Source organism: Telmatherina bonti (genome assembly GCF_933228915.1).
Source record: "Telmatherina bonti genome assembly, chromosome: 1".
In the NCBI taxonomy this organism is placed as follows: Eukaryota; Metazoa; Chordata; class Actinopteri; order Atheriniformes; family Telmatherinidae; genus Telmatherina; species Telmatherina bonti.
This window is the reverse complement of record NC_136619.1, coordinates 25,931,574-25,943,234: the sequence shown is the minus strand read 5'-3', so window position 1 is coordinate 25,943,234 and position 11,661 is coordinate 25,931,574. Positions and strand designations below refer to the sequence as shown.

Here is an 11,661-nt window from a genome sequence, read left to right as displayed (position 1 = left end):
CAATTTCTGGTGATTTCAAACTGTATGTAGTCTGAAATACCAGTTCCCAATCTGAATCGCTGACATCTTCTTGTGAGCAGCAGCCTTTGTTGATACTGTTCTTCAGAAAGCAATCAGATGCAGCTTTCTTTGAAGCATTTGGTATGATCCGTTGATATATTCACTCTGATTAAGTTCATCTAGATTCAGTTTGTTATAAAGAAACACATACTGCAATCACATTTTTATTGCATCTCCTCAGATCTATGAAAAGATTAGCTGGCTAGAGTAACGGTAGCCAGTGGATTTTCCCTTTATATCACACTGTAGCTATAACAGAGAGGAAGGGGGGACCTCCTCTGTGATTGGGACACCTTTAACCACAAAGTTAGAATGCAAACAAGAAACTGCCAAATGTCAGACTAGAAATAAAGAAACTGATGGAGGCGGTATATTCAATATGCAAAGCAGAAGCAAAACAACTCTTCATCAGCTTTTTTACTCAGTCAGAGAAATAGTTCACCATGAGCAGCTAGCCAATGGTGAAATGATCTCAGGATTGACATTTAGGATGAAATTAAATACTCCTTTATCTGATTAAACCCAAAAGCCATCTTGTAGCAAAGCAGAGTAAAGTAAAAGTGTAGGTGGATGTTTTTACCATTTAAGCAGTTTTACACCACACAGACAAATATACACTTAAATGGTGATTATAAAAGATTAATTCACCAGTAGATGAACTTCCTGGACTGATGTGAATATAAGAGGTTTTCTTTTATTAACATGACACAATAAGTAATAAATGATACATTACACTATAACAATCCTGATGTTACAGTGTAACTATATTTACTCAGTCAATTATTTAAAATTGGATCTTCACCAAGATATTGCACCATGTATTTCCTTCAAATGTTGAGTTTAATATCAAATACCAGAATAACATGAAATTATTCTGTATTTGCAGTCTATCTAGGGTCAGTCGGAGTAATTCCTCCATGTGTGATTGTCTCTCCCCTCTTTTCACTTGTCTAATAAAGCAGTTGTAAAAGCACATCTATCTGTTAGATATTTGGGATCAGACATTTGAATGAGTGTGAAATAGTCACTGAGAAATGTTTCTGTTCAGAGTGCATGCTAACAAGCAGTAACACTTTTTTGGCATTTTCTTTCCTTTTTCTGTCAAGTAATCAAACAAATACAAAATTAAACATACATGTACATACATGTATATGTATACATATACATATATGTATATGTATATGTATGTTTTGGACTGAGAATCTGTCAGTCCAAGACACCAGCTGAGTTGTAAATTGAGCAACATGCAAAATAGTCACTCCATGCGGAAGTTGCACCCAGGATGACTTCACCCAGGCTCATTTAAAACAATACAGAAAACATGGACATTCTGACATTGTTCTCACTGACTGCAGTAATAAATGTCTCACATACAGTTATCACAGACATGAAGTCGCTTAGCTTGTAGTAAAGGCTTAACTTCATTATGTTTAAAAGTTACAAAAAGGCCACATGGTTTTGCTCAAGTCATCAGCACTAAAGCTGCAAGTATATAAGTTCATTACCATCATAATGATGGAAGTGTTCATCTCCCGTTGCTCCATTTTTTACAGCTCTCAAAGTTATCGGGGGGGATCAAAGAACCTGGGTTACCAATACTTTTGTTCTTTTCCTTTTTATCCAACTTTTCTGACGTAAACATTGGATAAAAGTACTCAGTGAGGGAAGAGTTATTTACACATTTGAATAGCTTTAACTAAGAACTCTGTTAAAAAATAAATAAATAAAAGTATTTCTAATTGCATATCACTCTGCCATGGTACCATCTACAATATTCCACAGACAGTCTTACACTGGACTATTATGGTAACTATTAAGAGCATCCATTTCTTTATCAGATGACAAATAAGTTCTGGGTCTTTTGAATGCAATAGGAGAGTCAAGTGTGAAGGCAAATTCTGACTGATACGTTCACGTCACAGTAATCAAAGTATTACTCATGAGATCTGTAACCAAAAAATACCTCTGAGCTAAATAAATAAATAAATAAATAAAACATTACCCAGTTGCATGTAGTTTTGATATTTTTTGTAGTTTTAATGCCCAAAGAAAAGAAGTGAAAATCATATCAAGCCATCAGCAATGCTCATTTCGTTTTATTTTTTGTGTTAGATATACGAGCCACATATAATGTCAAAGGTGCATTTTTAAAGGTTCGGTTTTTACTAAACAAATGCATGTAACTTCATTTATTCTTTTCAAGAAAAACAACCCCTCACTTAAATGACTAATGGTCCTTCCAGACAGTCCAACACCGAGCACAGTTGTGTTCTGAAACCCATTAACTTCCATGGCTTAGACCATGTGTCTATTTTGGTTTGGCCAATAATAAAGCAAAAAGCTCAAATTGTGGGCTTAAACAATTAAACACTGTATGACTTAAACCTGAAGTTATTCTTCTTGTCCCGACTAGATTCCCAGTGTAAGACGTTGACAGACTCATATCATAAAAAGACAAACAGCACCCTCTTTTTTTTTTCTCACCATCAGGCATAATGCCAGCACTTCACAGGACAGTTGCATTTTCCTTGTTAGTAAAATACACAGCATAAAGAAGAAGCATTCCACCTGCCCAAAACCAAAATGGGATGTTCCAAGTATGGATATCTCCATTTTCTTTTCTACTCTGTAGCTTTTCCGATCAGTGCACTGAACCTAGCCATTAACGCAAAACACAATAAATAATCAATAGCATACTGCTTATGTTAAAGACATCTTGTTCCACACTGCCAGCCCTCATCACTGCAGTAAAATCCCACAAGTTGACATGATTAATTCTTCAAGTTTAGCACATGTGAAAGCATGGTGGCAGTCTTAACTCAATGAACTTATCACATGTTCAACACTGTTCATAGACAGAATGGGAATCAGTCATGAACAGGCCTGTGGCATTTAGTAATGATACTGAAATCTAAAAGGGGGGATGGGATGGAGTATGCAACTGCAATAAAGCCAGAATGCAGTACCTTGGTAATTATAACTAAGTTCTAAAAATATAGGTAGGAGTTAGGGCTGGGCGATTAATTGATTTAATTGATTAATTCGAATTTGCTGCTTATGAAGATTTATTTTTATGAAAATCGGGATTTTTTTTGCCCGGCCATCATCTTTTGGGCTTCCGTACCTTATAGTGACGTCAGTGCACTCCTGCTGGCTTCCCACAGAAACGCATCAACACAACATGGCAGCTAGAAATGAACAAGTGCACCCACTGCGTTTCCATTACATTTTTTGCTAAATAAAAACGATATTTGTACGTTTTGACAAACAACAGTTGTGATTTGCGGGTGTTTCCATTGAACAATGTTTAGCACATTAGCATCACGTTTCGTAATTGCGGTTAATGCAAAGTGGGCACGTAGCGTTATCTTAGGGTTTTCTGGAATGCTTTTAATGTTTCATGTAAAGCACTTTGAATTGTCTTGTACATGAAAGGTGCTATACAAATAAATTTGCCTTGCCTTGTCTTGCCTTTTCTACTTGCTGCGGAGAATTTGCTTTGGATTATCAAAGCTTTTCTCCCTCACTTTCTTTTCTAAAACTCTGAAATTCGCTGTTTATTCCACACTGCGCCATCTTTACCGGGAATTAACTGGTCACGACCCCTCACGTCACGTCTGGGGACACGTAAACGCAAAAGAAGGGTTTCCATTACACTTTTGCAATATAGTTCTATATTGAAATGTCTGAAAACCCACCTCTTGAGATAGTAAAAACTTATATAGCAGCTGGTTTTTATAGCGATATTTGGTTTTTGCGCAGTTCTAGGTGTCATGGAAATGCAGAGTTTTCAGTGTGGGAGGGGGCATTGTCACGTCCCACAGGGGTCTGAAGTAGAGCTGAAACAACTAATCGATTTAATCGATTAAAATCGATTATTAAAATAGTTGTCAACTATTTTAATAATCGATTATTTGCTAATTAACTTGTTTTTACCGTAAGTTTGTAGTTTCTGTCGTGTTTTGAGCCGGTCTGTTGTAACCGCGACCAAAGTGTGGCAGTAATGAGCCATCGGTGGTTAAAGCCCACCCATTTAGTAGGAGAAGAAGCAAACAGCCAATAGTTGGCCTTCTTTTGCTTCTTGCATACACACAGCATACAAGCAAGATGGCGGAGGTAGTTCCAAGCGAAAAAAGAAGAAACGAGACTTAACTGGAGAAAAAAGTACACGAACAAAGTCATCCAAAGTGTGGGAGCACTTTGTATTAAACCCACAGAAACGCCGAGTGATCTGCAGAATCTGCAAATATGACCTGGCCTGGCACGGAAGCACGACGTCTCTGCGAGAGCACCTCAAGCGAAAGCATGTGTGCGTGGAAGCCGAGGACCAAGAGCCAGCGCGGTGAGTTTACTAACTATCGATAGATTTTTTTTATGTAACTTAAGTTACAAGTTAAATGTATTTGTGCTGTTTTATTATGTACAACCGTATTTTGGGTAAAATGTGTTTATTTTAGTTTAAAATATAGGCTTATTCTGTCATTTTTGTGTGTTGTAGGAAAAAACAAACCAGCATGAGTGAATTCATGCGCAACAAGAAGATGCCCACACCGCAGGAATGTGCACCATTAACAGACAATATTTTAAACGTGCTAGTAAACGACATGAGGCCGCTGTCTATGGTGGAAGAGCGGCTGTTTTCTGCAGCTGGACACATAGCCTCTAAAAAAAGAGCAAGCCTAAGCCCTCAACATGTGGACATGCTGACCTTCCTTCACTGCAATGCAAAGTACTTTCTCAAATGACTGAAAATAACTGTTCTACCTCATATCCCACTGTTAGTGTTTGAATTCAGGGATGAACTATTTTGTGGCATGTTGTCAAGTGTTAATACATTTTGAATTGTATACATTTTTTAAAAAGTGAACTGTTTTAAGAAATGTGGGTGCTTGTTGTTAGTTGAGCAGTTAAGTCCTCTATCAATGTAATTCTCCTGGAGTTCCTTGAAATGTAGACTGACAGATCTTGAATTAATTCTTAGTTAACATACATTAATTACCTAAGATTTGCAACATTTGTTATGTGAAAAGCAGAATTTTTTTTTTATTGCACTTAATATGCACTTATTTTCTAAATGTTTACTGCTCTTTTTCAGATAGCAGGCTATTTTGTTAATGACCTTTTGATAGGTTTACTTAAACTAGAGGTGCATTCATGCAATGGACACTTTATTTTTCATAAATTGTTTGCACTTTTACAATTCTGAAGAAAAGTTGGCTCAGGTATGAGCAGTGTTTACAATAGAACAAATAAAATGCAGTAAACTGCACTTATTTGTGTTTTTTTCAAGAACATAAATTGTGAAAAATATGTACTATGCTTTAGTCAGGTGCCAAATCCAGGTATGTAGGAGGGTATTGTCAGAATTTTAATATAGACATGATATAGATGCTTTATCAAAAACTTACTTGGGAGAAATAATGGTAAAACTAAAATGTAAGTTTAAAAAGCGATTAATCGATTAATCGAAAAAAATAATCGTCCGATTAATCGATTATTAAAATAATCGTTAGTTGCAGCCCTAGTCTGAAGCCAGATGCAGTTTACAGGCTCGTCTTTCTTGCCAAAAATGTGTAAATTAAACAAAAAACAGCAAGAATGTAACAATACATGTATGTTAGAAATATAGCTTTAATTAACATTCAGGGATTTTTTAAAAATAGTATTTTGTATCAAAGAGGTTAATTTTCTCTAAACACATGTCAAGTATAAAGAAACATTCATTTTTATTACCTCATTGCCAATGTGGGAAATTGCTTTGGTTATTTAATGTAAAATGTTTTATTTATTTACCAGTTCTTTATTTTAGAATAAAGTTACACAAGTGAAGTGAGGCCTATTCTTAAATGTATGATCAAAACTTAAAAACTATCTCACAGTGGAAACGCACTAAGTACAAACATGTTTCTTATAATTTTCACAGTGGCAGCGCCTGCCATTTCTTTTTACAATCTTGTTTAACAGCTTGTTTAGTTGCACTTTAAATTTAGGTAAACTTCTAGGCTGACTGCAATAAAAGCATTTTTGAAAAAGAATCATTTTTGATATTTGTAAAAAATGTTTCCTTTTCTTTACAGTAAGGTGAAAAAATTGATTAAATTGGAAATCGGATTTGGTTTAAAAAAATGGGAGATTTTATTTTTTGGCCATATCGCCAAGCCCTAGTAGGAGTAGGATTCACATTATATTCTGCTTTATTGTCTAAACGTTTATATTAAAATATTAAAGTTGATTATATGGCATGTGTCACAGTCTGTTAAAAGAACAGATTGTTTTAGTGTCTGGTTGAGGAATATTGATCAGCGATGACAGCTGATTCCTGTCTGTGATTTGGTCTGAATTGCAGTGATTGGGTTCCACCAGCAGTTTTGGTAATGCCAGCTCTCCCTTCTAGGCTCATTCCTCCTTCACACTTTCACACATGACACCAATGTCCACCAAAGTCGCATCAGACCTGACTTGAAAGTCTTGTAGAAAAGGTCCTCAAGTTTAAGTGCAACCTCTACTTTTTGCATAACTGCACCCACGATCAAATTTAGAAAAATGAGAATTGCAGGTTTTGGGGGGGTGTTAGGTCTGAGCGGATCAAAGGGTGGTGAGTGGGCAAGGTCATGAATGCACAGGCATTAATGAATGGTAGAAAGTTCAGCGGCCATTAGCAAGATTGATAAATATAACTTCACAAAGCACCTACACCATAGAGAAGTACACAAGAAAGTGGGGGAAGAACAAGGTGGTCCTGAAACTGCATCGGTCTGAGCCATGAGCAGGTTGTACTGGCTGGTGACAACAGCTGCAGCAGCATCTGGCCCACAGCAGGTTGATGCAGCAGCAGGAAGTGCTGCAGCAAGTTGCTGCAGATTTATCCCACTGCAGTATTGTTTTTGGTAAGTTCCCATCATATGCCTTGGTGGGCGCGGTCTGTATTTGGAGGGGGCTGTGAGTTTTTTTTCCCCAAATGATCTTGTGACGTACAGAAGCACGTTTACCTCTATAACACAAAAATGAAAAACCTAGTTTGACCCTGTAGAGGTCCTTTTGAGTTATTTTAGACCCACAAAATCTCAATTTTTTAAGAAAATGAAAAAAAAAAAAACAATTGTAACAACAGTTTATGTGGTTTTAATCACTATTAAGTAATACTCGGTTTTTTACGGTTAAAAAACACATTTATGAGTGCACTGTCCCTTTAAGAGGCTATGCCATTTAGAAATTATAGAAGGCAGGGCACCAGCACATCACAACTCGATATGCATTTCTAAATTCTTCCAAAGAACTTTTGAAGTCAGGAGGAAGTCAGAGATCCCTTAGAGAACATGCAAACTCCCTGCAGAAAACCACTCAGCCCAGGTTCACATCAGTCTGGGTGTGAATATACCAACACATCCCACTCATGTGAAGCCCATGTGCTGAAATTACCGGGCAGGTTTAAAACGTTCCCTCTGTAAAGCTCCCACCTTTTCCACAAATTTAATAAAAACCAGAACTCATAAGCAGTGAGTCAGCCACAATCTAAACATGTGTTTATGATACCAATGAACTGCCTTTAATTACTATTGATTAAAAAAGCCCTCAACAACACATCAGTGTTTCACCATTTGGCATCAGCAATATCAAAATCAACATTTCCAGCAGTTATAAAAGCTCTTAAGAAGTGTGTCCAAACATTGTTAACTTTATGACACTATTTAACTGCATTTGGAACTTATTAACTTAACACAGGCTTTTGCCTGTCACTTTATCATAAATAAAAAGCTATGAATTATAATGAATTTGTTATTAAATATTAATACTTTGTTGAGCTTTAATTATTCCTGACTGTAAAAAGGATTAAAGCATACATTTATCTTATTCTGGATGTTTTGAAATTGCGCTTGATTGTACTTTTTTTAATCAACAAAACTAACCAAAAGCTAAAAATGACAAATACATGAAAGCATGAGCCTCTGTTGGTGAAAATCAACACAAACTTGAAAACCACTTAATAGTCCAGAATGAAAGGCTACTAATACTTTAATGGAGCAAGTCATACAAGTTGTCAGAGTCAGACAGTAGCACAAACCACAGGAGCACCATGTTTCAAACAAGATTAAATAAGTGAGCAAAAGCAGCAGACAAAACATGAACTGTGAAATTTTTGAGAAATGGGTGCTTCTTTGCCAACGCACTTTCCTTCTGGGGGTGCCAAGACAACCGGCAAGAAAACAAACAGTCTTTGTGAAATTGTAACAGAATGTCAATTCATGTAAGTTTTTCTTTTTTTTGGGGGGGGGGGGGGGGGGGGGGGGGTAGAGGGAGGGGTGCACAAGGCTGCCAAGGGCTTGTTCTTGACATAACTCTTAAAATAAAGCTTAAAAGGGCCTTGTATGGTTAATTTGTGGCTAAACTAGTGAAGAGCTCCACATCTGCAACTTGCAGACTTGTGTCTGAGCGCGTACTGATCTTGTTATATTAAAATGGATTTTAAAAAAATATCAGCAGATGGAGGTATGTTTTTTATTGTTTAGCAGGATTGTGTTAAGTTACATAAGCCATTCACCGCATCCAGCTCCAAACCATAAACTCACACAAAGTAGAGATTGCACAGCATCTGTGGAACAAATTAAAAAAGGAGTTTGATTGTATAGAAAGTCATACTATTCATTAAATAAACTTTTGGTGAAAAGTAGCTAGACAGATTCCTCTTTTTTATTTTTTGCTTGGCACTTCGTAGTTTGTAGTTACCAATAAGTGAGCCTGACTATATATAAAGCTATGCCAGTAAAGATAAATGGTTCCTTATTGCAGAGAAAAAAATAGAAAATACAATGTAATGTGTCTTTTGGATGCATCCTGAAAAACACAGACTGCATTTCAACATCAGCATCTTCACATTCCAGCATTATTTGTGAGAACACTTTCAAGGTTTGTGGCTCATGACACCTTGAAATTTGTGGTATAAAGAAACAGACTGTCCCAGTTTAAAACAGAGCAACCTATCTCACAGGGCATGTTCCCCGTTATCCGGCTCACCACTCTGCAGCATGTTCAAACATCTGAATAGTTCACTAACAAGCTGTGTATAAGTAAGTGTAACAAAGAAAAACAATGTAATTGAAACACTTTATTGCATGACCACATTTTGTTTTGAAAAATTTCAGCCTAGTGTTTCTATTGCAAAGGTTTATCATATGTGTGTTTGTTTATCTATTTACTCATCCATGTCTGATTCATTCATTCCAAAAATAAGTTAGTGGTCTCACAAGGAAAATACCACAAATAAAGCTGCTTGAGAATGCATTATTAATCCCAAAGGGGCAGAGAAAAGATTGAGAAAAGCTATGTACACAAGTTGATAAAACTGTCATACAATTTTAAGTAATTCATTTCTGACATATGTCTGTGAAAATCAATCTGACACAGTAACTAATGCTGCTTAACTTTTTTGTGACTATAGCTTTATAACTTGAAGTTCACTGTACTGTGGATGCCTGCGGGGTTTTTTTTTTTCCCCTCTCTGCAGCATCTTGCCTCACCAACAGAAAAGTCTCATTACCACAGATAGTATGAACTGTTTCTTCTGACTGGGACTTTACTGAACAGATTGCATGCTTAGTGTTATTTCCAACTGATCCATCCATAGTAATCTAACAATGAGAAGTGGGTCAGGGCAGTGGAGCAAAAGCCAGCACAGAGCAGGAGGCTCAGTGACGAGCCAGTAGGGATTCCTAGTTTGAGTTAACGAGTAAGATGGACAGGAAAAATCTGTTGTCTAGACGACCAGGTGAGCTTGACAGTGACTTGATGACTCCAGTAAGCCAATTTTACTGAACAAAGGCATTTGAATGAATGCTTTCATTTTCCAGCATACTTTAAATCTAAAAAGTCTTTCATTAAGTGGAAGTGAGAAAAATCACTTCCACTAACAAACAAGTGTGTTTTTGCAAAGCTGCCACTGAAAGCAGAAACTAAAATGCTTCATTAGACTCAGATAAAATTCCTACAATAGCTGTAGATGGTTATAATCCCCCAGACAAGCTCCCACACAGATGACGCATAAGCCTGTTATAAGTCTTAATCAACTAATAAGGAAATCATTCAAAACCATCACAAGTGGTCAATGAAGAAAAAAAAAAAAAAAGGAAAATCAATGTCCGTGCCTCCTCCAAAGACTGAATGTGATTCCATTCAGACTCTTCTGGTGATGCCAGGAACATTTTGTCCCTTGAGCACAAAATATTCATTTGTCAGTTTGGCGCTGGGATGCAGAGATTTCATGAAAGACACAGTTTACCTATTATGTGCTGCATGCTATGGTGACTAAGAGGATTCAGCTGCTCTGGCCTCTCTTTGACACAAACATGGCGCTGGAACTTTAATGTGTTCCCTTTTGGCAGATTAGCTGAATATTTTTACTTTCTCCAGGGTACTCATTAAGTAACACTGTTAGTGCATCGTCTCAAACACAAGTGGTAATAAACTGCAGGCATCTGAACCATATACAAACTGGCAATTATCAAATGTGCCGCCCTTACATGAGTGTGGTGCCAAAAAGTCTTCATCTACTTATCTATGAATGCTTAGATATATGTGCAAAGCTGTTTCCTATCGTGGATGAAAGGAATGTGAGACTGGACCTGAGGCAAAGCCTGTAAGTGGAAGCATGAGGAGCTTCCTGTCCAACTACAGAACAGCAGTGGAGAGCAAGAAAGCCTCTGGCTTTGCACGACTGCATCTCATCCCAGCTGTATAATGTTTAGATCCATTGTGATAAAGATCTGCAAATATGAATCTGACATAAAAGTGACTGAGAAGTGTTGCATGAAGCAGGTTGGAAGATCTAGAACAAATCATGCAGGACCACCGCCACCTCCATGACGCAATAACAACACAACACTTGGATGTAGACATGGATGTCAATAACTATGAGCTGGTTTGAGTAAACAGGCAAATATGATAAGGGAGGAGCCAGATTAAGACTTATATGACCAAACATGAGCAGCGTGTGAGCGTGTTTCCATTAGCTGGCAGCGCTGTTAGACACTGAGCCTGACAGGAATATGATCAACAGGGACAGGATGTGGGATTTTTTTTTAGATCCACGTAAAGTTCCCAAGTGATCCCAGTCAACTATCACACAGCGTCGGGAGTAAACATCCACATCACATGAACCGTGTGCTTCCCATGTAAACACACCCCTCCGGATGGTATCAAACATCAGACCAGTCAATGGGAGAAAACAAAGTGTTTGCAGTCTCGCCTAGCCCTGTGGCTAGCGTTAAGCTAGGCGCAAAGCTATGTAGCATCAACATCATCACACACACACTGACGGCCTGAACACACAAACCTCAGCTTCACAGTTTAGTTTCAGAGCTAGCAAACTTACCGGCTTTCTCTTGATCGTATCCAACGACAACAAAATAGTCAGCCAATCTAGCCATGTCTGCTGCTTTTCCCGAGATATACCAACACAATTCAGCATTTTTCCCACTTCCAAAGCACAGCCATGTTTGACAGAAAGAACGTCATTGCGCCTGCGCGGAGGAGCAGGATACATCTATGGGCGTGGGCCCTGGAGTTTACAAATACAAAATAAAAAAGAGGCTCAACGCAGCCTCTTTT

The 11,661-nt window shown here is 37.6% G+C and overlaps 1 protein-coding gene across 1 annotated transcript in view; it reads right to left on the bottom strand.

Moving 5' to 3' along the window:
* The window catches only part of sbf2 (SET binding factor 2), a 102,347-nt gene extending 90,819 nt beyond the window's left edge, over positions 1-11,528 (bottom strand). Inside the window, exon 1 of the mRNA XM_079243443.1 lies at positions 11,426-11,528. Coding sequence (XP_079099569.1) covers positions 11,426-11,480 — 55 coding nt within the window. The 5' untranslated portion in view covers positions 11,481-11,528. The remainder of the gene's footprint in view (positions 1-11,425) is intronic.
* Positions 11,529-11,661: the final 133 nt, after the last annotated feature.